The sequence below is a fragment of the Chlorocebus sabaeus genome, chromosome 11, assembly GCF_047675955.1.
Source record: "Chlorocebus sabaeus isolate Y175 chromosome 11, mChlSab1.0.hap1, whole genome shotgun sequence".
In the NCBI taxonomy this organism is placed as follows: Eukaryota; Metazoa; Chordata; class Mammalia; order Primates; family Cercopithecidae; genus Chlorocebus; species Chlorocebus sabaeus.
The window spans coordinates 53,614,181-53,636,955 of record NC_132914.1 but is presented as its reverse complement, the minus strand read 5'-3'; the positions used below and the strand labels follow the sequence as shown (position 1 = coordinate 53,636,955).

General features: G+C 51.0%; 1 protein-coding gene across 1 annotated transcript; it reads right to left on the bottom strand.

Moving 5' to 3' along the window:
• Nucleotides 1-9: 9 nt before the first annotated feature.
• Nucleotides 10-22,476, bottom strand: ERBB3 (erb-b2 receptor tyrosine kinase 3). The gene is made up of 28 exons (XM_008003605.3): nt 21,789-22,476; nt 18,279-18,430; nt 16,957-17,143; nt 15,792-15,917; nt 14,470-14,535; nt 14,199-14,317; nt 13,950-14,091; nt 13,456-13,569; nt 13,244-13,364; nt 10,721-10,794; nt 10,468-10,558; nt 10,015-10,220; nt 9,669-9,801; nt 9,393-9,483; nt 9,012-9,166; nt 7,924-7,977; nt 7,428-7,569; nt 6,567-6,686; nt 6,343-6,441; nt 5,963-6,148; nt 5,253-5,408; nt 4,939-5,014; nt 4,609-4,755; nt 3,759-3,856; nt 3,475-3,666; nt 3,259-3,330; nt 2,145-2,445; nt 10-1,974 (listed from the first exon to the last, which is right to left on the bottom strand). The coding sequence occupies exons 1-28, from the start codon at nt 21,868-21,870 to the stop codon at nt 1,448-1,450; spliced, it is 4,029 nt and encodes a 1,342-aa protein (XP_008001796.1). The 5' UTR covers nt 21,871-22,476; the 3' UTR covers nt 10-1,447.
• Between the last annotated feature and the right edge of the window lie 299 nt (nt 22,477-22,775).

Sequence of the window (22,775 nt, the reverse complement as noted above, 5' to 3'; positions counted from 1 at the left end):
AGCTGAAAAAAACTTTGGCATTTTTATTCAGACATGTATAAAAACAAAACAAAAAACTTCAGTGATACAACAGACATTTTCCCTCAGTTCCCCATCCAAGGGGACAGAGGTGTGAAGCTGAAGCTGGATCTTCTTTCTGTCCTACCTGGAAGCTTCTCACTGCTAGATGAGAATGGCTTCTAAAAGTGGATCTTGGGGATAAGGAGTGAAGATCATATACGGCACATGTGGATTATGGTTTACACAAAGATGTCCAGTTATTTTTCCTTCTGACTACCCCCACCACCACTTCCTGAGACGAGATGTCTGGGTATAGGAGGAGGATGTGGCTGTTGGGGTTAGACTTGATTCAGTGCAAAAACAAGAAACGGTGCCCCGTAAACAAGGGCTGTGACTTAAATCAGTTTTCCTTGGCACCTTACAGTAAGAGCACATGCACAGGAATTGGGAGGATTTTGCATCCTGGACCTACTGCTTAATTTATTTCATCTCTTTAAGGCTCAGTTTCTTTCTTTCTTTTTTTTTTTTCCCTGTAGAGACGGCGTCTTGTTATGTTTCCATAGGCTTGTCTCTAATTCTGGGCTCAAGTGATCTTTCCATCTCAGCCTCCCAAAGTGCTGGGATTGCAGGCATGAGCCACAGCGCCCAGTTCTAAAGGTTTTTTTGCTTCTTCTTTTTTTTGTTAAAAAACAAAAGAGATGGGGTCTTACCATGTTGGCTAGGCTGGTCTCAAACTCCTTGCCTCAGGTAATCCTTCCGCCTCAGCCTCCCAAAGTGCTAGGATTACAGGCATGAGCCACCATGCCCGACTTCCCTTTTTGTGAAATGAGATAATATCTATGTCACAGAATTGTTGTAAGGATGATAAAGGACTAAGTGAGATAACGTAGGTGAAGTTTAGTATGATGCCTGGCTCATAGTTAAGTGCTGAATTATTATAATAGTAATCAATATCTACACCTAACCTCTTTCTTCACAGATTTTAAGCTTCTGTCTTTCTAAGGGGTTAAGAGTCATAAACCAAAATTACACTTTCCTCTGCTAGGTTTCCTCCCTTTCCTCTTCTTGACAGTCTGATGGGAAACAAAGGCACACATAAGAGCCTAGTTCCAAGTAGTCAGAGCCTGAGAGGAAGGGATATGGAGAGTAATCCTTCATATCTCCAGGAGTGCCTGTGAAGAAGCTGAGGAATGGGACTGGGAAAGCACACAAAATAAGGAAAACCTCCTTTCCTGGGGTTGGGAAAGAGAAGAAAGTGCACAGCTGGCTACATACCATAAGAATTTTGTGTCAAAATGTTTAAAAGCCTCCAAAGGTTGAATGGAATTGTCTGGGACTGGGGAAAAGGGGCTGGGACCTGGGAGAGAGAGGGAATAGGGAGAAGAGGGTACCCTCTAAAGGCACTAGCTGCCATTAAATGCTTCCTGAGTGCCACAGGGAGCAGGAGTTACGTTCTCTGGGCATTAGCCTTGGGGAAAAGCCTGCTATGCCAGTAATCAGGGTTATCAAAGGCAGAGTCTGTAGCCTCTAAGCTACGTAGAGTTTTTAGGTGGGCGTAATGGACATGGGGGGCCTGATGTCCAGGCCCCTGAAAAGCTCTCATCTCTTCATACCCTTGCTCAGATGCTGGGCAGGCCCCCATGGCTGCATAATCACCCCCAGGACCACTTCCACCTCGTTGCCGATTCATATATTCATAGTCTTCATCTGGAGTTGTGCCAGCAGTGGGCATGATTGGTACAGGGTGGAGTGGGCAACTCTGTGTGCTGCCCAGAGAGGCACTGAGGTCTGACCCCACATCCATGTACTCATAACCCAGCTCCTCAAGGGAACTTGGCCTAGGGGGACGAGGTGGACTGTGCCTTCTCCTCCGGTTCATGTATTCATACTCCTCATCTTCATCTTCTTCTTCAGTACCCAGGACAGAACTGAGACCCACTGAAGAAAGGGTGCCTTCCCGGGAGGAGGGAGTACCTGGGGGTTGAGAAGAAAGGATAGGTATGCGAATAACTTCATGGGGGTAGGGGAAAATTTGAAAAAATTAATAGGACAGAGAGGCATATGATCAGAGAAGAAAAAACAAGAGGAGCCCGGGGAAAGGATTCGAGGAAGAATTGAGGAAAGCCCCAGGAAGAGTCAGGCACCTTTGAGGTGTGTATCTGGCATGACATAACCGTTGACATCCTCTTCCTCTAACCCTGGTGGGGAGAGAGGGGTAACAGGAGTAAGCAGACTGTGGCGCTGGGAATGGTAGGCGCTATCTCCGCGTGGCCGTGGGCTCCGGCTCCTGCTCCGGCTCCTACACGTTGACACTTTCTCCTGGAGCTCAGCCTCAGAGCCTGTTACATGGCCCTCTGATGACTCTGATGCCAGGCATCCCCGTGGCATTGGGTGTAGAGAGACTGGACGGGGGCACCATTCACTGCTCCCAGAAACTGCAGACTCCTAAGGAAGAAAATAAACAGAAAATAATGCAAGGAGATTTACATGATGAGGAAAGAAGAGACATTTGTTTAGAAGGAAATTGGGTTGTTCCCTGCCCTTTTTTTTTTTTTTTTGAGGTGGAGTCTTGTTCTTGTTGCCCAGGCTGGAGTGCAGTGGCATGATCTTGGCTCACTGCAGTCTCCGCTTCCCTGTTCAAGTGATTCTCCTGCCTCAGCCTCCTGAGTAGCTGGGATTGCAGGCACCTGCCACCGTGTGCAGCTAGTTTTTGTATTTTTAGTAGAGACAGGGTTTTGCCGTGTTGGCCAGGCTGGTCTCGAACTCCTGACCTCATGATCTGCCCACCTCGGCCTCCCAAAGTGCTGGGATTACAGGCGTGAGCCACCGCATCTGGCCTTTTTTTTTTTTTTTTTTTTTAAGAGACAGGGTCTTGCTGTGTCACCCAGGCTGGAGTGCAGTGGTACCATCTCAGCTCACTGCAACCTCTGCCTCCCAGGTTCAAGCGATTCTCCTGTCTCAGCCTCCTGAGTAGTTGGGATTACAGTTGTGCACCACCACACCCAGCTAGTTTTTTGTATTTTGGGTAGAGATGGGGTTTCACCATGTTGGCCAGGCTGGTCTCAAACTCCTAACCTCAGGTGATCCACTCTCTCTGGCCTCCCAAAGTACTGGGATTACAGGCGTGAGCCACCTCGCCTGGCCCTCGCTGCCTTCTTTTTTGCAGGACACTGATTAAACCTCAAAGGTTTCTAATGTCTTCCACACTACTCCTATCAATCTGATCCTAAAACCCAGCCTCTCAGCATTAGAACTTACCTGGCAAGCCTCCCCAAGATTACCCTGGTTCATGGGCATGTATCCAGATGATGGACTTAAAAGGCTCTGGCTCTAGGAGGAAAAAGTAAGGAAAAGGTTAAGATGAAGGGAGAAATCTATATTCACCATGGGGGCCTTTAAGTAGTTAATCTGGGTATCCGTAGGGTTTGTGAGGGCTCAGGGTGCAAAGTGTTGGGTAATTAGAAGGTGTCTTACCCCACGTGGTCGATTAAGTGTTCCAACTGGTAGGCTGAGGGCGGAGCCCAGTGTGGTGGTTGTCAGGTTGTCCTCCTCTGCTTCCAAGTCTAGGTCTAGGTCTAGTTCTGGCTCCAGCTCTACTTCCTCTAGCTTCTTGTTTGTCACACCATGGGGCTCTGGCCCAGGGGCTATTCCAGGCCCACTCTCTCTCTATATCGATAAGTGATTGTTAGGGGGAATCCTGGTTCCAGCCAACTCCTCCTTTTTCTAAATTTCCTTAGTATCTCCTACTCCCTGCTCACCTTTATGACCAGATACCGTGGTGGGTCTCGGGCCATCCTGGTGAATTCATTGGCTAGTTCTTTAAAGGTTGGGCGAATGTTCTCATCAATCATCCAACCTAGAGATAAGATGTAGGAGGTAGAGACATAAAAGGGAATATATCCATGGCCGGGCGCGGTGGCTCACACCTATAGTCCCAGCACTTTGGGAGGCCGAGGCGGGTGAATCACCTGAGGTTGGGACTTTAAGACCAGCCTGGCCAACGTAGTGAAACCCCATCTCTACTAAAAAGACAAAAAAAATTAGCTGGGCATGGTGGTGCATGCCTAAAGTCCCAGCTATTTGGGAGGCTGAGACAGGAGAACTGCTTAAACCTGGAATGTGGAGGTCACAGTGAGCCAAGGTCACGCCACTGCACTCCAGTATGGGCGACAGAGTGAGACTCCATAAAAAAAAAAAAAAAAAAAAAAAAAAAAGGGAATAGAGCCACAAGAGGAGTACAGAGGGAAGTCAGAAAATGGCTGCAGTCAGGCCGGGCACGATGGCTCCCACCTGTAATCCCAGCACTTTGGGAAACTGAGGCGGGCAGATCACCTGAGGTCAGCAGTTTGAGACCAGCCTGGCCAACATGGTGAAACCCCCTCTCTACTAAATATAAAACAATTAGCCAGGTGTGGTGGTGGCCTCCTGTAATCCCAGCTACTCCAGAGGCTGAAGCAGGAGAATCGCTTGAACCCGAGAGGCAGACGTTGTAGTGAGCCGAGATTGCACCATTGCACTCTAGCCTGGGTGATAAGAGTGAGACTCCGTCTCAAAAAAAAAAAAAAAAAAAGAAAGAAAGAAAATGTTTGGGCTCAGCTGGTAACTCACACTTGACCATCACCATGTAGACATCAATTGTGCAGATCTGGGGCTGTGCCAACCGCTCCCCCTTCTCTAGCAGGTCTGGTACTTCAGCCAGTCGCAGCCCTGCATAGGGCTCTGCCCCAAAGGTCATCAACTCCCAAACTGTCACACCTGGTGCAAAAAGAAATGGACTAGTCACTGGCAAAATAGTAGACATGGGCATGAAGTGAAGGGAAGGCAGAACCTGATCTGACATAAAAATCTGAAGTGCTTAGAGATTCTAAGAGGGGGTCTCAAAAGGTAAATTTGAAATTGGGGCCAGTGATGGTAGAGAGGGCATCCAGATGCACTGACCATAGCTCCAGACATCACTCTGGTGTGTATATTTCCCAAAGTGGATACTCTCGAGGGCCATCCACTTAATTGGAGTCTGCAGATTAAAGAAAGAGGTATCACAAGTTCATTTCCACACATTTTCTTAGCATTTCCAAGTCCCAAGTTCTTGATCATTCTTTTCTTTGTTCTCTGAACTAAAATATCTGGCATCTGCAGCCTCCTCTCCTTGAACTTACCATGAAGCATCTGCTTGCCTCCGGAAGAGACCACTGGCTGCTCCCTATCCCCACGCTTCACTCACCCCCACCTCCTTATCCTTTGTGTCACCTCACCTTGGCCTCACTGTATAGCAGCTGCTTATCATCAGGAGGCAGCAGGTCAGCCACACCAAAATCTGCCACCTGAACCTGACTGGGTGACTTGAGTAGCACATTTCGGGCAGCCAGGTTTCTATGTACCATACCATGTTCTTCAAGGTAGTACATACCCTGTAGGTAGAGGGGAAGAAAGTATTCTTAAGGTTAGGGAAATCAGTCACTGAGATCTGGAATTCTCCCAAATCTTAAAGGTACCTCTCAGCAGCAGTCCCCAACCTTTTTTGGCACCAGGGACCGGTTTTGTGGAAGACAGTTTTTCCCGGGGAAAGGGAGGGTTGGTTTTGGGATGAAACTGTTCCACCTCAGATCATCAGGCATTAGTTAGATTCTCATAAGGAGTGCACAACCTAGATCCTTCACATGCACAGTTCCCAATAGAGGTCATGTTTCTAAGAGAATCTAATGCTGCCCCTCATCTGACAGGAGGCAGAGCTCAGGCAGTAATGCAAGTGATGGGGATTGACTGTAGATACAGATGAAGCTTCACTCGCTCGCCTGCTGCTCACCTGCTGTGTGGCCCGGTTCCTAACAGGCCATGGGCCAGTACCAGTCTGCAGCCCGGGTGTTGGGGACCCCACCTCTCAGAACTTCAGCCTTCCCACTTTTTCCTGGCTGGCCCTCAGCCAAGCAGTTCTTATCACAGAATTCCTCCAGGCTTCTCTCACCTTGGCAATTTGTACTCCCCAGTTGAGCAGCAGCTGTGGCCCCAGTGCCCCCCGGTGTTGTCTCACATGATCCAGCAGAGAACCCAGAGGCAAGTACTGAGTGACAAGCTGCAGAGATGACCCTGGGCATAGTCCCAGCAGCCGCACAATGTGGGCATGGTCCAGGCTGCCAATGGCCAGCATATGCTAAGAGACACAAAAGGTGATATCTAGGAAACCAACAGGTTCACATACACTCAGCATGTGCACAGCCAGCCCAGGCCCCCCGCCAACATTCTGGCTAACATAGTAGCTGCTGAGAAGCACAGGACCGTGCTTCTACATGATTGTATCTAATATTGTCCTCTCTCCTAGCGGCATACAAAATTTCCTTCACTTACATCTGTCACAGCTTGAAAACTTTGCCGTCCACTCTTGTCCTCAATGATTTTAATGCAGACTGGAATCTTGATTGATTCACCCTCAGGGATCCACACTCCCTGGGAAGTTTGGGGCAGGAGTTGGCATAAGGTCATTCTCCCTAGGTCAGTCCTTTGCAAAAATCTTTCACCCTTTTGCCCTAGGTGCCTTCCCCACCTCTCCAGAATTCCTATGGGTCACTCACTTTGTGCACAGTTCCAAAGACACCCGAGCCAAGCACTTTAAGCTTCCTTAACTCTGTCTCTTTGAAGATTCTGGCCAAGACTTTGTTAGCCTTCTCACTGGGGTCCAGAGGCTCTATGCTCTGAGGAGCAAATGGGAAGGAGGTGCTCAGGAAAGGCCATTCGCATGTCCCACTCCAACCCGCTCCCCATAGGTGAATGCCAAAAGTGGCAGAGCCGAAAGGGCAGGAAGAGGAAGGACCGTTAGTCCTGGAATGCATTATAGGCATATTGAGGTACAGACCCTAAGAATTGAGGAAGTTATTTGTGCTCATGAGATCAGGAATCAGGGTTTTCCCTTTGATGGACGAACATGAAGTGGGGAAAGAGACAGCTAGGGAGAGTTGGTAATACTATTACCACCGTGAGTACCTTTTATACCATGCTCTGTGCTTTCCAAAGCACTTTCACATACATCATTCCCCTTTAACCTTATTGCCATCCTGGAAGGATAAGTGTTATTTCCTCTGTATAGATGCATAAACTGAGGCACAGAGAAGATAAGGAACTTCTTCAAAGTCATGTGGCAAATTAATGGCAAAATCAGGACTAGAATGCATGCCTTCCATTTCGCTGACCAGTGTTCTTTCTAGGGGACCACACTACTTCCTTGAAGAAAGGGATCAAATCTCTGGGGAAAGAGGAGGGGAGTGATGTTCATGTCATCATTGACCCCTGGGTGCACAGGGTACCACTCAAAATTAAGCTATAAAGAGACTTCCGGGGCATGGAAAGAAAGAAAGAAAGAGAGAAAGAGAGAAAGAAAAGCAAGAAAAGCAAGAAAGAGAGAGAAAAGAAAAAACAAAAGTAAGCTAAGTACTCACCTCACCCCGTTCCAAGTATCGCCTCATAGCCCTTTTATTCTGAATCCGGCGCCCACGCCAGTAGAGAAAAGTGCCGCCCAGCATCATGAAAATCACTACCAATCCTGCTATCACTGTCAAAGCCATTGTCAGATGGGTTTTGCTATGGGATATATAGAAACCCAACATTATCCTGGGTTTGCATCTTCCTTACAAATGTCAACTATACTTGTGCTGAAGGTATGATGCAGATCTAGGGTAAGAAATTAACATTCACATATATATCCTTAAGCACTGGAGGGACCAACCTAAATCTGGACCACTCTTCGGCTACTGAAAGTTAATTTTAGGAAGGGAAGTCCAGAAGCCTGCATTCTTGAGTCCCAAGTGTCCGGTGATAGTGGACTGCGTACATAAAAGGCCAGAATGAAGAGAGCCTTGCTCTTCTCTCCAGGTAACCACCTCTCTCCCAACTCTCAAATATCCCCAGTTTCCAGAATCTCCAACCCCATCATACCCGATCAGCACCAGTGTTTGTCCTAAACAGTCTTGAAGCTCTGGTCCTTTACACCTAGGGAAGAAAGTCACTACCTTAAATGAGAGCTTGGACAACAGAGGCTCAATTTCAACAGCCTCAACATACAAAAGCTTGTTTCAGAACTTACCATGGCATCCCATCCTGGAGCCCAAAGCTGATCCCAAGACATGGCCTCCACCCCCAGCTTACTAGCTCTCCCCAAGCCCCTCTTCAGTGAAACCCTCTTGAACTAAGGTTATTCCACGTTCCCAAAACCGTGGTGTAATTTTGTGTTGTTACTGATTTTCCCTTTCTCCAATCCTTCGCTACACAGCTGGGAGTGATTCTTTTTTTTTTTTCTTTTTTGAGACGGAGTTTCGCTCTTGTTGCCCAGGCTAGAGTGCAATGATGTGATCTCAGCTAACCGCAACCTCCGCCTCTTGGGTTCAAGCAATTCTCCTGCCTCAGCCTCCCACGTAGCTGGAATTACAGGCATGCGCCACCACGCCCAGCTAATTTTATATTTTTAGTAGAGACGGGGTTTCTCCATATTGGTCAGGCTGGTCTCAAACTCCCTACCTCAAGTGATCCACCTGCTTTGGCCTCCCAAAGTGCTGGGATTACAGGTGTGAGCCACTGCACTCGGCCAGCTGGGAGTGATTCTTAAATCACAGCCTCTCTCTTCTTTCTGCTTCCGCTTCCCTCACCCTAGTTCTGTGCTCCTACCCTTCCACCTGACCCCGTCTCCTTTTTTTTTTTTTTTTTTTTTTTTTTTTGAGACGGAGTCTTGCTCTGTAGCCCGGGCTGGACTGCAGTGGCCGGATCTCAGCTCACTGCAAGCTCCGCCTTCCGGGTTTACGCCATTCTCCTGCCTCAGCCTCCGGAGTAGCTGGGACTACAGGCGCCCGCCACCTCGCCCGGCTAGTTTTTTGTATTTTTAGTAGAGACGGGGTTTCACCGGGTTAGCCAGGATGGTCTCGATCTCCTGACCTCGTGATCCGCCCGTCTCGGCCTCCCAAAGTGCTGGGATTACAGGCTTGAGCCACCGCGCCCGGCCGACCCCGTCTCCTTATTATCCCATCACTCACCCCTGGGTGCAGTTCTCATGGCAGGGCCGACATTCATTCTGAACATCTGGGTACTTGTAGATGGGGCCCTTGGCACCTAGGACTCCATGGGGGCAGCTGCTCACACAGTGGGGCCCATCTCGAAAATGGGCACATTGAGCACAAGTATCAGAGCCCTGAGTGGAAGATAGAAGGTCAGGAAGAATCAGATCCCAAGGTCAATTCCATACCTCCCAGCAAAGACCAACCCAGACATTCAGGATCTTCTATCTGCAGGCCCTAGCATTATCTGGCCTCTCTGTGCTATCCTTAGCCATATCATTCCCCAGATGCTCCAAGTATTGCCCCTTCTCTGTCTCCCTTGGACTGTCTCCCTTGGAGATCCTGGTGCTGCTACTATACCGAGCCATTGCATGTGGCAGTGCCCTCCATGGGTTGGCATTCCGGGTGGCAGGAGAAGCATTCAGCCTCATGGGCAAACTCTCGAGGCTCCCTGCAGTGGGGAATAAAGGGAGAGGGGTCACTTCCAAGTCCTGACCTTCATGACCTGGTCTCCTACCTCACTCCCACCAAGGCATATGCAGAAAGCTGTCTAAAGGCTTTTATTATATGCCACCTGAACAGTTCCATGGCAGTGCCCCAACCCCACCCATCCTTGACTGGCTCCCCTCACTGTACCCATTCAGAAAGTTGCAGTGGGTCACACAGACACCTCCTCGGCTGTAGTTTCGACAGGACAAGCACTGACCAGGGCCTGGGCCCCAGCATCCCCCAGAGGAGCACAGTGGGTCACACACTTTGCCCTCTGCCACTGGAAAGGAAGGGGTGGGTTAGGAGAGGAGTCTGAGGACTCCCAGCAAGCCCTCTCTTCATTATTCTTCCTCGTTACTGCTTCCAGCCTAACAGCCCCTTTCTCTTTGGTTCCATCCCTCAACCCTACTCCCATGTCTAGGGCAGAATAGTCCTTTCAGCTCTCTCCTCCCTGACTCCCTATTCTCACCACCCAGCAGACCCTTTCCCTCACCGCAGTCTCTACGCGGACGATTATGCTTGATGTCTAGTCGCTCTTCTGTAGGCCCCCGAAGCACCTTGGTCCAGTTCAAAGAGTGGTGGTAGCAGAGTTGCCTATTGGCACTTATATAGATACGCCCAGCACTAATTTCCTTCAGGGATCGGAAGCCCAGAGATGTGACATTCAAGTTCTTCATGATCAACAATGAGAAGCCCCGGCTGAGAATAAGGAGAGAGGATGAGAGGAGAGACTACTAAGGGAACATTAACTATTCAATGGATTCATGTTAGTCAAGAAATTTGCTCAGTGCTAGTCAGATCCACTGAGAGGGAATCCTCCTCCTTTTGCCTTTTCCTCATGAAACTCTGAAACCCTTTGGTTTTGAGGCACTGCTGTATGAGACGGTGCCTTGTATTTTACTCAAGAATGCCTGAAGATGCCACTTCCGCCATAGTCTTTACTCACTTGTAGAGGCTTCTGCCTCCAATGGTTGTCAAGTTGGAAAAAACACTGAAGTTGTGCATGTGGGGCGGCCAGGACTGGATGTTCAGGTAACCTGAGGGGTTGGAGAGAGGCATATGGGCAGGCAGACTTCATCTTTCTTGGGTTCTCCTAGCTCCTCCCCTGTAACTTGGGACATGATTTTCTCAAGTAGTTATACCGCAATTTATGCCAGTGGTTCGCCTATTCTAGAAAGGCCAAACTCTCTACCACTCACCTGTGATCTCTCGTACTGTCCGGAAGACATTGAGCTTCTCTGGGTCCAGGGCAGGGATCTTGTGCCAGGGGTCTCTGAGTACAACAGTAGAAACCAGTCAATAAGGTAAAGGTATAATTCAGTGGCAGTGAGCACACTAAGCCTCAGAATTTTGTTTCTAAATATCATTCTCCACTAAAAGGAAACATTCCTTGGAGAAATGGCTGGGATGGGGGAACTATAATATGAGCCTAGAGCATCTTGTGCAGACAAGAAAAGACTCAAAGAATTAAGGGGACAGCCCAAAGAACACAGGAGCCAGCTTGGAGGGGCTGGCTAAAATAAATAATGATTGTAAAAGATTACAACCATTGACTAGAATAAAATAAGTATCCATAAGAGTAAATAAATAGGAAAGGAAGACTTTTTTTTTTTTTTTTCCGAGACAGAGTTTTGCTCTATCGCCCAGGCTGGAGTGCAGTGGCAACAATCTCGGCTCACTGCAGCCTCCAACTCCTGGGTTCAAGCAATTCTCCTGCCTCAGTCTCCTGAGTAACTAGGACTACGAGTGCACCACCACGCCCAGTTAATTTTTGTATTTTTAGTAGAGATGGGGCTTCACCATGTTGGCCAGGATAGTCTCGATCTCTTGACCTCATGATCCACACCTAGTGATCCACCTGCCTCAGCCTCCCAAAGTGCTGGGATTACAGGCATGAGCCACTGCATCCAGCCACATGTGGTATGTTAACATTTGGAGGATCTGGGTAAAACAGTATATGGGGGGCCAGACGCGGTGGCTCATGCTTGTAATCCCAGCACTTTGGGAAGCGGGGGCAGGTGGATCACTTGAGGTCAGGAGTTCGAGACCAGCCTGGCCTACATGGTGAAACCCTGTCTCTACTAAAAATACAAAAATTAGCCGGGCATGGTGGCACATGCCTATAATTCCAGCTACTCGGAAGACTGAGGCAGGAGAATTGCCTGAAACTGGGAGGCAGAGGTTGCAGTGACCCAAAGACTGCACCACTGCACTCCAGCCTGGGAAAGAGAGTGAGACTCTGTCTTAAAAAAAAAAAAAAAAAGAGGCCAGGCATGGTGGTTCACGCCTGTGATCCCAGCACTTTGGGAGGCCAAGGCGGGCGGATCATGAGGTCAGGAGATGGAGATCATCCTGGCTAACACGGTGAAACCCCATCTCTACTAAAAATACAAAAAAATTAGCCGGGCGTGGAGGTGGGCGCCTGTAGTCCCAGCTACTCAGTAGGCTGAGGCAGGAGAATGGCGTGAACCCGGGCGGTGGAGCTTGCAGTGAGCCGAGATGGCGCCACTGCACTCCAGCCTGGGCGACAGAGTGAGACTGTGTCTAAATTAAAAAAAAAAAAAAAAAAGTATATGGGGAATTTTACACCATTCTTGCAACTTAATGTAGATCTAAAATTATGTCAAAATAAAAAATTAAAGGAAAAAAAAAACAAGTGGTCATAGTGGTTTTTTTTCCCTCTCTTTTTCTGACACACACACACACACACACACATATATTTTAAGTGCTGTCCTACAGACTAGAAAGTCCCTTTGTTCTGTTGCTCCAAGGAGCAGAATGAGTGAAAACATCTAAAAGTCATGGGGAGACAGAATTTTTTTTTTTTTTTTTTTGGAGACAGAGTCTCGCTCTGTTGCCAGGCTGGAGTGCAGTGGTGTAATCTTGGCTCACTGCAATTTCCACCTCCTGGGTTCAAGTGATTCTTGTGCCTCAGTCTCCCGAGTAGCTGGGATTATAGGCACATGCGCCACTATACCCAGCTAATTTTTGTATTTTTAGTAGAGATGGCATTTCACCATGTTGGCCAGGATGGTCTCGATCTCCTGACCTCGTAATCCGCCCACCTCAGCCTCCCAAAGTGCTGGGATTACAGTCACCGTGCCCAGCCTGAAGACAGATTTTTATCCAAATTTAAAGAAGAACTTTTAGAAAACTTTAAGAAGAAGGTTGGGTGCTGTGATCCCCAGCACTTTGGGAGGCCAAGATGGGAGGATCGGTTGAGCACAGGAGTTTGAGATCAGCCTGGGCAACATAGCAAGACCCTGTCTCTACAAAAAAATACAAAAAAATTAGTCAAGTATGATGGTGTGTGCCTATAGTCCCAGCTACTTAGGAGGCTGAGGTGGCAGGATCACTTGAGCCCAGGAGGTTGAGGCTGCAGTGAGTCAAGATCACGCCACTGCGCTCCAGCCTAGGTGACAGAGCGAGACTCTATCTCAAAAAAGAAAAGACAATAAAAAAGAAAACTTTCAGAAAGAGGATATGCTGTTCCTGTCCCTTGTTCCTTGACAGGGCGATATTCAATTGCTCAAAGATGTTCCTGAGGGGACCCAAGGCCTGGATGGAGGATGTGTTAAGCATTCTTTCAGGTCCTTTATAACAGGCTAGAATTTTGTGACTTTGATTCCTAGTCAGCTCCACATAGGAAAGTTTAGGCCAGTGAAATGAACTGTGAGGGGTGCATGGGCTGGGGTCTAAGGAGGGAAGGCAGGATCTCTAACCCATTGAGGCCGGTGATCAGAAAGTCCAGGTTGCCCAAGATCTTGGTGCAGTTCACAAATCCATCGATGTTGCTCGAGTCCACAGTCTGGAAGCGGCTCCCAGAGCCTGTGCCCTCACAGGCTGTAAATGTAAGAGAGATTCAGTGGGGGTGGTCTGAGCAGGCTCAGAGGAAAGGCTGTCTCTTTACAACTTCTTACCATCTCCTACCCACCTTTGGGACATAGTCCCCCACAAGGCTCACACATCTTGAGTCCATTTTTATCTACTTCCATCTTGTCAGGAGGACAGGCCCTGACACAGGATGTTTGATCCACCACAAAGTTATCTAGGGAAGAGGAGGACGACACCATTAGAGATGAGGGAGGAACACTACCAGCTACCAATGGAACCCTTGCTGTGGGCCTGGGCTCCCTCTGGCTCTGCACTGGATTTGTCCCCATCTGACACCCTAGGTCCCTTAAGTGCTGCCCTGTAGATTCGAAAGTCTCTTCACTATTTGTTGCTACAAGGAGCAGAAGTAAGGGTGATAGCTGAAGTCATGGGAGGACAGGACATAGGGGTCACTCACTAGAGTGGTTAGATGATCATAACCATTCACCAATCTCACTATTTATCACCAACTGGATTCTTTTTGCCTCCCACAATTTTGTCTAAAATCTTGGAACTACTATTGTTGATCATTGTTCCTTCCCCTCAAACACTTACGGGGACAGCTGGCTACACAAACTCCTCCATACTGATACTTGGTGTGGGGATTGGGTTCCAGCTGGAAAGTTAGCTTGTTGTAGACAAGAGGCTGTGGACAGCGAGGTACACAGGCTCCACTGTCATTGAAGTGCCGGCAGGCCTGGGACAAGAGGAGGCCCATCAGATTTATGTTACGTGTGTACCCCTACTTCCTCCTCAAAGGCCACAACCCAATTTCAGAACCCAGGCAATGGAAAGAATACATACAAAGCAGTCTGTGTCCTGAGGGCCTGAGCAGCCCCCGGCACATTCATCATGGCAGCACTGGTTGGGGTTGGGCCCAAAGCAGTGACCATTACACTGAGGAGCACAGATGGTCTTGGTCACTATGGAAGGAGAGAAAGCATGGCTGTTAGGGCTCCTAGGACTGAATCCTGAGGCCACTGCTCATGCCTCCCCCGCAGTGTTGACCCAGGCTTGGGGAGGAAGGGATATGAAAGTGTATGAGTAAGGTTTTTGGAGGAAAGTTCAAACCCACATGTCTGGCAGTCTTCTGGTCCAGGACCCCAGCATCGCCCCTTGCAAACCTCATGACAGAGGGGACCTGGTTGGGAAGGAAGGCAACACAAGGGGCCATCAGGGCTAAGAAAGGCTTGTTTGAATCAACAGGGTATGATGTCACTACACAGGCACCTAAATCCCGGGAAGCAAAAAGCCAAGGCTGTGTCCCTCCCTGCCCTTGGAGAGCAGGGCTGGGCTCAAGTGAACCTGTCAACAAGGGGTGGGGCCACGCCTCCACACTACCCAGTGGGCAGCTGAAGGGGAGGGACTGGGGCAAATGCCAACCTTAATCCCAGTCCCAACCCAGGAACTTGGTTCCTCCTGGGCAAACTGAATATATGCAGGAATATATGCATGTGAATGGTCAGGGGAAGGTGGGCTCTGAGGAGAAGGGAGTATATTCTAGTGGAACGAGTAACAGATGTGGAGCCTAAAGATCTGGCTTCCCTGCTTAGTACCCAGGGAATCTTTTTTTTTTTTTTTTTTTTTTTGAGACAGGGTCTCAGTCTGTTGCCCAGGCCAGAGTACAAAGGCACAATCACAGCTCACTGCAACTGCAGCCTCCTGGGCTCAAGCAATCCTCTGCTTCAGCCTCCTGAGTAGCTGGGATTACAGGTGTGAACCACTACGCCTGTCTGATTTTTAAATTTTTTGTAGATCTTTTGCTATGTTACCCAGGCTGGTCTTGGACTCCTGGGCTGAAGTGATCCTCCCACCTTGGCCTCCTAAAGTGCTGGGATTGTAGGCATGAGCCACCATGCTCGGTCTGCTCCTTCTTCTTTTTTTTTGAGACGGAGTCTCGCTCTGTCGCCCAGGCTGGAGTACAGTGGCATGATCTCAGCTCACTGCAAGCTCCGCCTCCCGAGTTCACACCATTCTCCTGCCTCAGCCTCCTGAGTAGTTGGGACTACAGGTGCCCACTACCTCGCCCAGCTAGTGTTGTTTGGTTTTTTTTTTTTTTTTTTTGTATTTTTAGTAGAGACGGGGTTTCACCGTGTTAGTCAGGATGGTCTTGAGCTCCTGACCTCGTGATCCGCCCGCCTCGGCCTCCCAAAGTGCTGGGACTACAGGCGTGAGCCACCGCACCCGGCCTATCTGCTCCTTTTCTTGAAACACCTCTTCTGTAGTTTAGATTCCAGGGGACTGGCATGGTCCGTCCTGGTGGGCTGCTGAGTCAGGGACCTGAGGTGTTTGTTCAGTGGGGAGGCGGGTTCAGATCAGGAATGTAAGGATGATGGAAAGAAGGGAGTCACTCCGGTTTGGTGGGGCTGGGGAGCAGTCTTGATCACAGTCACTTACAGCTTCTGCCATTGTCCTTCACCACTATCTCAGCGTCTCGGTCCCTCACGATGTCCTTCCAGTCAATTGTGTCCATGTGACAAAGCTTATCATTCTTCTCAATATAAACACCCCCTGACAGAATCTCTGAGGTAGGGAAAGAAGTGACAGGGTTAAGGGCCACAGCAGTATGCCTCTTCCTTACCTCTCCACCCATCCAAAAGGACACCTGAGACTCAGGAGTGGGAGGACGAGGCAGACAGATAGGTCCAATTAAATCCAAGCTGCAGAGAAGACTCCCTTTATAAGACGAGGAGTCAGGCCAAAAGAAACTCCCGCCTCCTCAGTCACCTGTCCAGATCCGGTTTAGCTAGTGGGGGAGGGGAAGGGAGAGAGGGAGAGAAGATTTCTGACTCAACATCCCCTCCCACAAGCCCTGCCCATATGTTTTCCAACTGACTGGGACAGGGAGAAGTAGAAGATGGACAGGTGGTTTTTAACTTCTATATTCCTCAGCTCATAGGGGTTTGGTTTAGGAGAGCAAAGGTAGAATTCCTAGGGAAGGAGGGACATCCAGGTATACTGTGCTTTGGCTTTTTTTTTTTTTTTTTGAGACGGAGTCTCACTGTCACTTATGCTGGAGTGCAGTGGTGCAATCTCGGCTCACTGCAACCTCCACCTCCCAGGTTCAAGCGAGTCTCCTGCTTCAGCCTCCTGAGCAGCTGGGATTACAGGTGCACACCACTATCCCCAGCTAATTTTGTTTTGTTTTGTTTTGTTTGTATTTTTAGTAGAGACAGGGTTTCGCCATGTTGGCCAGGCTGGTCTCAAACTCCTGATCTCAAGTGATCTGCCCTCCTTGGCCTCCCAAAATGCTGGGATTACAGGTGTGAGCCATCACGCCTGCCCTCCAGTACACTGTACTTTGAAGTCAGAGAAATGGTAACAGATCTGGCTCCGACGCCAGCCCCACCAGGACACATGGTTCCTTTCCCTGGAGTAGATGCCCCTAGCTCCCCCTACTGGGGGCCCTCTATTGCTTAGGGAGCAATGGACCATTAGACAGTTACCAAGGTGACAGGCACCTTGGAAGAGGCACTTAGAGTGGGCAGCCTTGGGTCATCATCAAGCAGGTACCAGTCTGAGGGCTGAGGGGTGAGGCCGGAAGGAACCGTCGGGAACTGACCGGTGAGCTGAGTCAAGCGGAGCTGGCGCAGAGCGTGGCTGGAGTTGGTGTTATAGTTCAACATGACGAAGATGGCAAACTTCCCATCGTAGACCTGGGTCCCTCGCACCACCCGGAGGTTGGGCAATGGTAGAGTAGAGAACTCATTCATGGCCACGAGGACATAGCCTGTCACTTCTCGAATCCACTGTGACAGAGCAGATTATGTCAATGAGAGAGACAACAGGGCAAAAAAATCTCAATCCCCTCTCCTCCTTCAGGCATTAAAGACTCTAACTCTTAATTCTTCCTTCTTTCTTTCTTTCTTTTTTTTAAAATTCGAGACAGAGTTTAGCTCTTGTTGCCCAGGCTGGAGTGCAATGGCGCGATCCTGGCTCACCACAACCTCCGCCACCCGGCTTCAAGCAATTATCCTGCCGCAGCCTCCCAAGTAGCTGGAATTACAGGCATGTGCCACCACATCTGGCTAATTTTGTATTTTTGGTAGAGATGGGGTTTCTCCATGTTGGTCAGGCTGGTCTCGAACTTCTGACCTCAGGTGATTCGCCTGCCTCAGCCTCCCAAAGTCCTGGGATTACAGGCATGAGCCACCGCACTTGACCTTTTTTTTTGGTGAGACGGTCTCGCTCTGTCACCCAGGCTGGAGTCCAGTGGCACGATCTCAGCTCACTGCAGCGTAAAACTCCTGGGCTCAAGCGATCCTCCCACCTCAGCCCTCCAAGTAGCTGACTACAGGTGCATGCCACCATGCCCAGCTAATTTTTGTATTTTTGTAGAGACAGGGTTTCCCCATGTTGCCCAGGCTGGTCTTGAACTCCTGACCTCAAGTGATCTGCCTTCCTTGGCCTCTCAAAGTGTTGGGATTACAGGCATGAACCTCTCCTTAACTCTTGCTAATTCCTATTTTGGAGTAGGGAGTAGACTGTGTCACACTACTATGTCACTTCTGGGAGTGAAGACAGGCAGCTTTCTCCTCAAAGCTCCTCATGCCAGGAGGGCCCTTTCCTCATCTCCCCAGGTACTCTCTCGGTCCTCAGGTGTCTCTCTGCGCTCGTCCCTGCTGACCTCGCACTACCACAGAACACCACCTGCCCCGCCCCTGCCTCTGCCCCTGCCCCCTATATATCCCTGGCTACAACAGCGAGACCACAGGTCCCAGATTACAGCCACTGTCCCCAGAAATACGCGGGTTTGGATCTTAGGAATTCCTGAGTCTTAGGAAGGGTGAACTCCAGCAGAAGGTAGCCCTGAAGAGGGAAGGAGGGTTCTAGGGGAGAATAAAGAGGAGCAGGTTGAGGAAGGAGGGTGGTGGGCACATTAACCTGCAGGAAGGAGAGGTCGGCATTGTGTCCCGTGAGCACAATCTCGAGGTTCCCCATCACCACCTCACACCTCTCGTAGAGCTTGTACAGTGTCTGGTATTGGTTCTCAGCATCGCCGGTCACACTCAGGCCATTCAGAGTCCCAGGACACACTGTTCAAAGCAGAGGGAAGAGTGGCTGAGGGCTGGACACAAATTCTCAGCCCATCTGCCATCCCCCAAGATCACCCCCTTGGTTGCCCTCTTCCAGTTACATTAGACAGGATCAGAGGGCATTTGCCTCCAACCCTCCCACAAGCGATAGGCAGAAGCTGTAGTGGCCTGAGAGCTTTCTCTCTTCTCAGAATCCCTTTACCATCCTATGAATGGGAAGGTGAAGATTTCCTTTTTCTACCTGAGACCCCTCTGTGCCTCTTTTGGGTACCACTTTGGGTACTAAGGGGTTAATAGAGAAGGATGACAGTGAATTTGTTTCCCTCACTAGAGAAGAGAAGTTAGGAAAGGGTCGAAACTTTGATTACCCTCCTCTCCCCCTCCAAGCAGGGCACTCACTTCTCTACCCTCATCCTGCCTCTCTCTAGGTCCTGGAATAAATATCTCTTTGGGGCTAGTACACAGCCCCTATTGTGTCAACTGAGGGTGGGATGGGGGCAGAGGGTGGGGGCAGTGCCTGGGGCCACAGTCCAGCCCACAATGAGGCGATTCTATCCAGGAGGGGGGCTGCCCCACCCTATCCCTAGACACCCCGTCCTCAGCAGCACTCCCCTCCACCCTCAAGCCTTGGGCTCAGACAAGTGACCTCAGTAGAGGAGGGAGCTCTGGCAGTGGTGGGGTGAGGGGGGGTCAATGGGAGCTTTGTCTTTAAAGCTGGAAGATAAGAAGCTGGTTGCCTCCCCCCGTTCCTAAACTCAGGCTTTCCTTCTCACTCTCTGTCCCTATCCCAACACACTCTAGCAACCTCAGCATCACTTTTCAGCCCTAGAGTATTTTTTAGCAAATATAGGGACACCTGGAGAGAAATAGGAGGAGATGCCCCACACTGAGCCTCCACCCAATTTCATTGTTAGAAGAGGTTCATGAAAAAGCCTTTCACCATGGCAATCCTCACCCGCACTAGGGGAAAGCCTAGACTAGAGGCACATGGCATGTCAGCCTTGGGAGTTCACTCTTTGCAAATGTGGTGGACAATGGGCTATGGAAAATCCTGGACTCTGAAGCCCTACCCCAGTCTCTTTCCTCTGGTTCAGCGAAAGACCACGTGTGGGGTGGGGAATAGGGGGTAGATACCACCTGTTCCAGCCACCCTTCCCTGAGGCAGTGTTAGTCAGTGGGAGGCAACAGTGGGAATGGAGGGAGTGAGACTGGTGAGGCCCCAGTCCCTCTTATATACCCCTAGTCTGAATTCTTGACCTTGGAGGGCTCCTTATCACTCCCCATGAAGGTTGGCTAGTCCCAGCAAAGAGAGCTAGTTCCAGAGGAGCTGGTAACTCCAGGGTCCTTGGGTTGAAATGAAAGAGACTAGGAAGGTTAGTCATTTCTGGAACAGCCCCACCCCAATCCCCTTCCTGGCAGGACACCCCCTTTCCGAAGTTATAGTGCCAATCCTTCTCCCCAGATAAGGGAGGAGCCAAGTTTTCTGCACAGGGAAGTAGTAGTGTGGGCACACACATACACACACAACATACACATGAACACGTACACATTGGTCCTGCTGGCCCAGGAACCTGTGGCCGGGTTTCCTTGCAGGAAGTATTTCAGGTGGCCCCATCTATCCCACGTGCCCATATGTGTTTGTGCAGACTTTGTGTCTGTGCTTGGAAGGCTACAGTGTTAGAGGTAGCCCAGTTCCCTGCTCCCCTGAGGGTAAAGTCCATATTACACAAACAGGGGGCAAAGGGCCTGGGCAGGAAGGGAGCACAAACAACACGTCTGGGGAGGAGCTAGGCAGCTTGGGGAGCAGGGCAGGGGAACGGAATCATAAAAATCCCTCCTGTACCCAGGGACCAGGAGCATAAGGAGGGGCAGTGGCACAGGCGCTCCTTTGGTAGAGAGCACTAGGGGTGGGATAGAGCCAGAATCTCCAGCCCCTCCTCAACCAGAAGCCTCCCCTCCAACATCCCCCACCCCCATCACAGCCAGGACAAAGGGGCTATAGAAGGACTGAGACAGGGCCGGATGCCCAGAGGCTGCAGGACCCAGATAAAGGGTAAAGAGACCCAACCATGCCTGCCTCCTGCCTACCCAGGGAGGGTGGCCAGACTCTGGTACTCCTGGGTTTCTGGGTGAAGATTGCAGGAGTCTGGATGGGACAGTTATACAGTCACCCCACTGCTCCCTCCCACGCCAGTCCCCAGACCACCCCCCTCCACCAGCTGGGAGTGTTCACATCTAAAAATCCCAGGATCTAAATTTAGGCCCAGCAACTGTGGGGGAAGCACAGGTGGTTTCTTCCACTCCCACACTGGGGAAGGGGCCCTGGCTGTGCCAAACCCCAAGCTGAAATCTGGGGGGAGGGGAGGAGATCCACAGAACTTCAAACCTCAGGTGTCCACGGCCCCAGAGACACCCCAAAGGGGTGGGCTCAGATAGCACGGGAGTCGGGGGAGGACTGGAGAAGAGCAATCCAGGGCTCCGTCTAGGGTCCTCAGACAATGAGCAAAATGGGGGCAGGGGGCACAAGATGGGCCCAGGTAGGACTCCCCAAGGCAGGAGGCTTAGAAAGTAGTAGAGGTGCCCTCTTGATCCTCCGGTTGGGGAGAGAAAAGACAAGAGGCTGGACAATCCTTGCCCCTACAGTTCCTGGCCCAGCGCCTTGTATATAGTAGATGCTCAATAAATATGAGTTGGGTTGACCTGGATCTTGACAAAGAGATGTTGCTCAAGCTCTGCTATTCTGAGGAAAGCGGGCGCCAGCCTCTGTTGGGCCTCCCGCCTGATGTCACCTGAACTTGGCCCTCTGGTTAATCTCAGACCTCCCCAGGGCAGGCTCACTCACGGAAGAGGAGGTGCCGCTCCTGTTTTTCCAACACTAGAGAACAACAACCCCCTCCAACCTTCCGTAGCTCCGCCCTGTCGGCAAAACAACGAAACTAGGAGTAGAAGAAATCGGTGCGGGGTGGGGGGCAGGAGGCTGGCGAGCAAACCGAGACCCTTCCGCCAGGGCCCCCACCTCCAAGCACCTCCTGTTTATAGAATTAAGGTCCCTGCTCCGCTCCCTGCAGGGTCCCTCAGAAGTGTGAACTACTGTTTCGGCCTCAGCCTCTTTTGGGGAGACCAATTAGAGGGTCGACGACGCTCTGGGGAAGGGGGCGTGAGGGTCCAGGAATGCCGCCCTCGGCCGGACCACGCCGATAACCCGAGCCTGATCGCCCCACTCCCAGGTGGTCCCGGCGTACGGGGGCAGCACCCACACCCCCGCGCCGCCTGAGACCCTGCCCATGCCCTCAGAGGCTGCGCGCACTGGGTTCCGGCTCCCAGGTGCCGAGCCCGCCAGTGCTCTCGCGCCACTTACCTGCCTGAGAGTTGCCCACCTCGGAGCCCCGGGCCAGGTTGAAAAGCAAGCCCAGCACCTGCAGAGCGCCGTTCGCCCTCATGACTCCGCGGACGGTGAAGGGAGGCCCGCCGAGTCCGGCCCGGGGGCCCCTAGACTAGGACATCCAGGCAAGAGCCACCTGAACCGCAGGCGAATTGGTGGCTGCTGCAGCGCAGCGGAGGTTGCAAACTGCAATCGGAGCCGGAGCCGGAGCCGGAGTCCGGGGCGGGATGGCAGGGGAGGGGTGTGTGTGTGTGTGAGAGAGAGGGAGGGAGGAACCCAGAGGGAAGGGGGTGAGTCACGGCCGCGCCCCCTCCCGCGCGAGGCTGGAGTAGGGATTGCGGAGCCTCGGACTGCCCGCCCCGAGCGCGCCACGCCCCGCGGTCCCGCAACTTGGCGGAGCAGATCGAGGATGGGGCTCACCCTAATTTTTCTGCAGGAGCTGGGCCAAGGGGAGGTCAAGATTCCAAAAGCCCCCAGATCCAGGGAAGGGTAATGAATGAGGGAGTGGTAAGCGCTCCAAAGCCCTGCCCCCTGAAATTTGGCCTCGCCCATTAACCAAATCACTCAACTCCCCTAGCCGGTTGGTTCACTTGGTGGATTTTCTCTCAGAATGTGAATATTTCTCTCTGTGTGTTTTTGAGGGGGAGGGTGTTTTTTGCCTCACGTCCAGGCCACCTCAGTTTCTCCCAGACTCGAAACCCCATAACTCATCCACCCAGCCCAGGAACCCGAGCCAAAGAGGACGCGTGAAATTGCACTGTCTCCGGCCGCTTCCTCCTCCAGACCCGGCGCCGGCCGGGCCTCTCCCGGGATTTGGATGGGGGGCGGGGGTGGTTTCCAGCCTGAGAACAGACCCCGGAGCCCGCCTTTCCACTTCTACCCCGGGAGGGGCTCCCGCACCTGTCGCCGTCCCCTCTGCTGCCCCCCACGGCCGCCTGGGAGAACAGCTGCCTCCCCTTCCAC

What these genes read in the sequence shown, in the direction of transcription:
- ERBB3 (XM_008003605.3), bottom strand. Translation starts at nt 21,870, where the DNA reads ATGAGGGCGAACGGCGCTCTGCAGGTGCTGGGCTTGCTTTTCAACCTG. An exon ending in CTGCCACATGCAATGGCTCG is followed by an intron (nt 9,167 to 9,392) that starts GTATAGTAGCAG and finishes TCTTCCACTCAG; the next exon opens with GGCTCTGATACTTGTGCTCA. An exon ending in TGCTATACAGTGAGGCCAAG is followed by an intron (nt 5,015 to 5,252) that starts GTGAGGTGACAC and finishes TTTAATCTGCAG; the next exon opens with ACTCCAATTAAGTGGATGGC.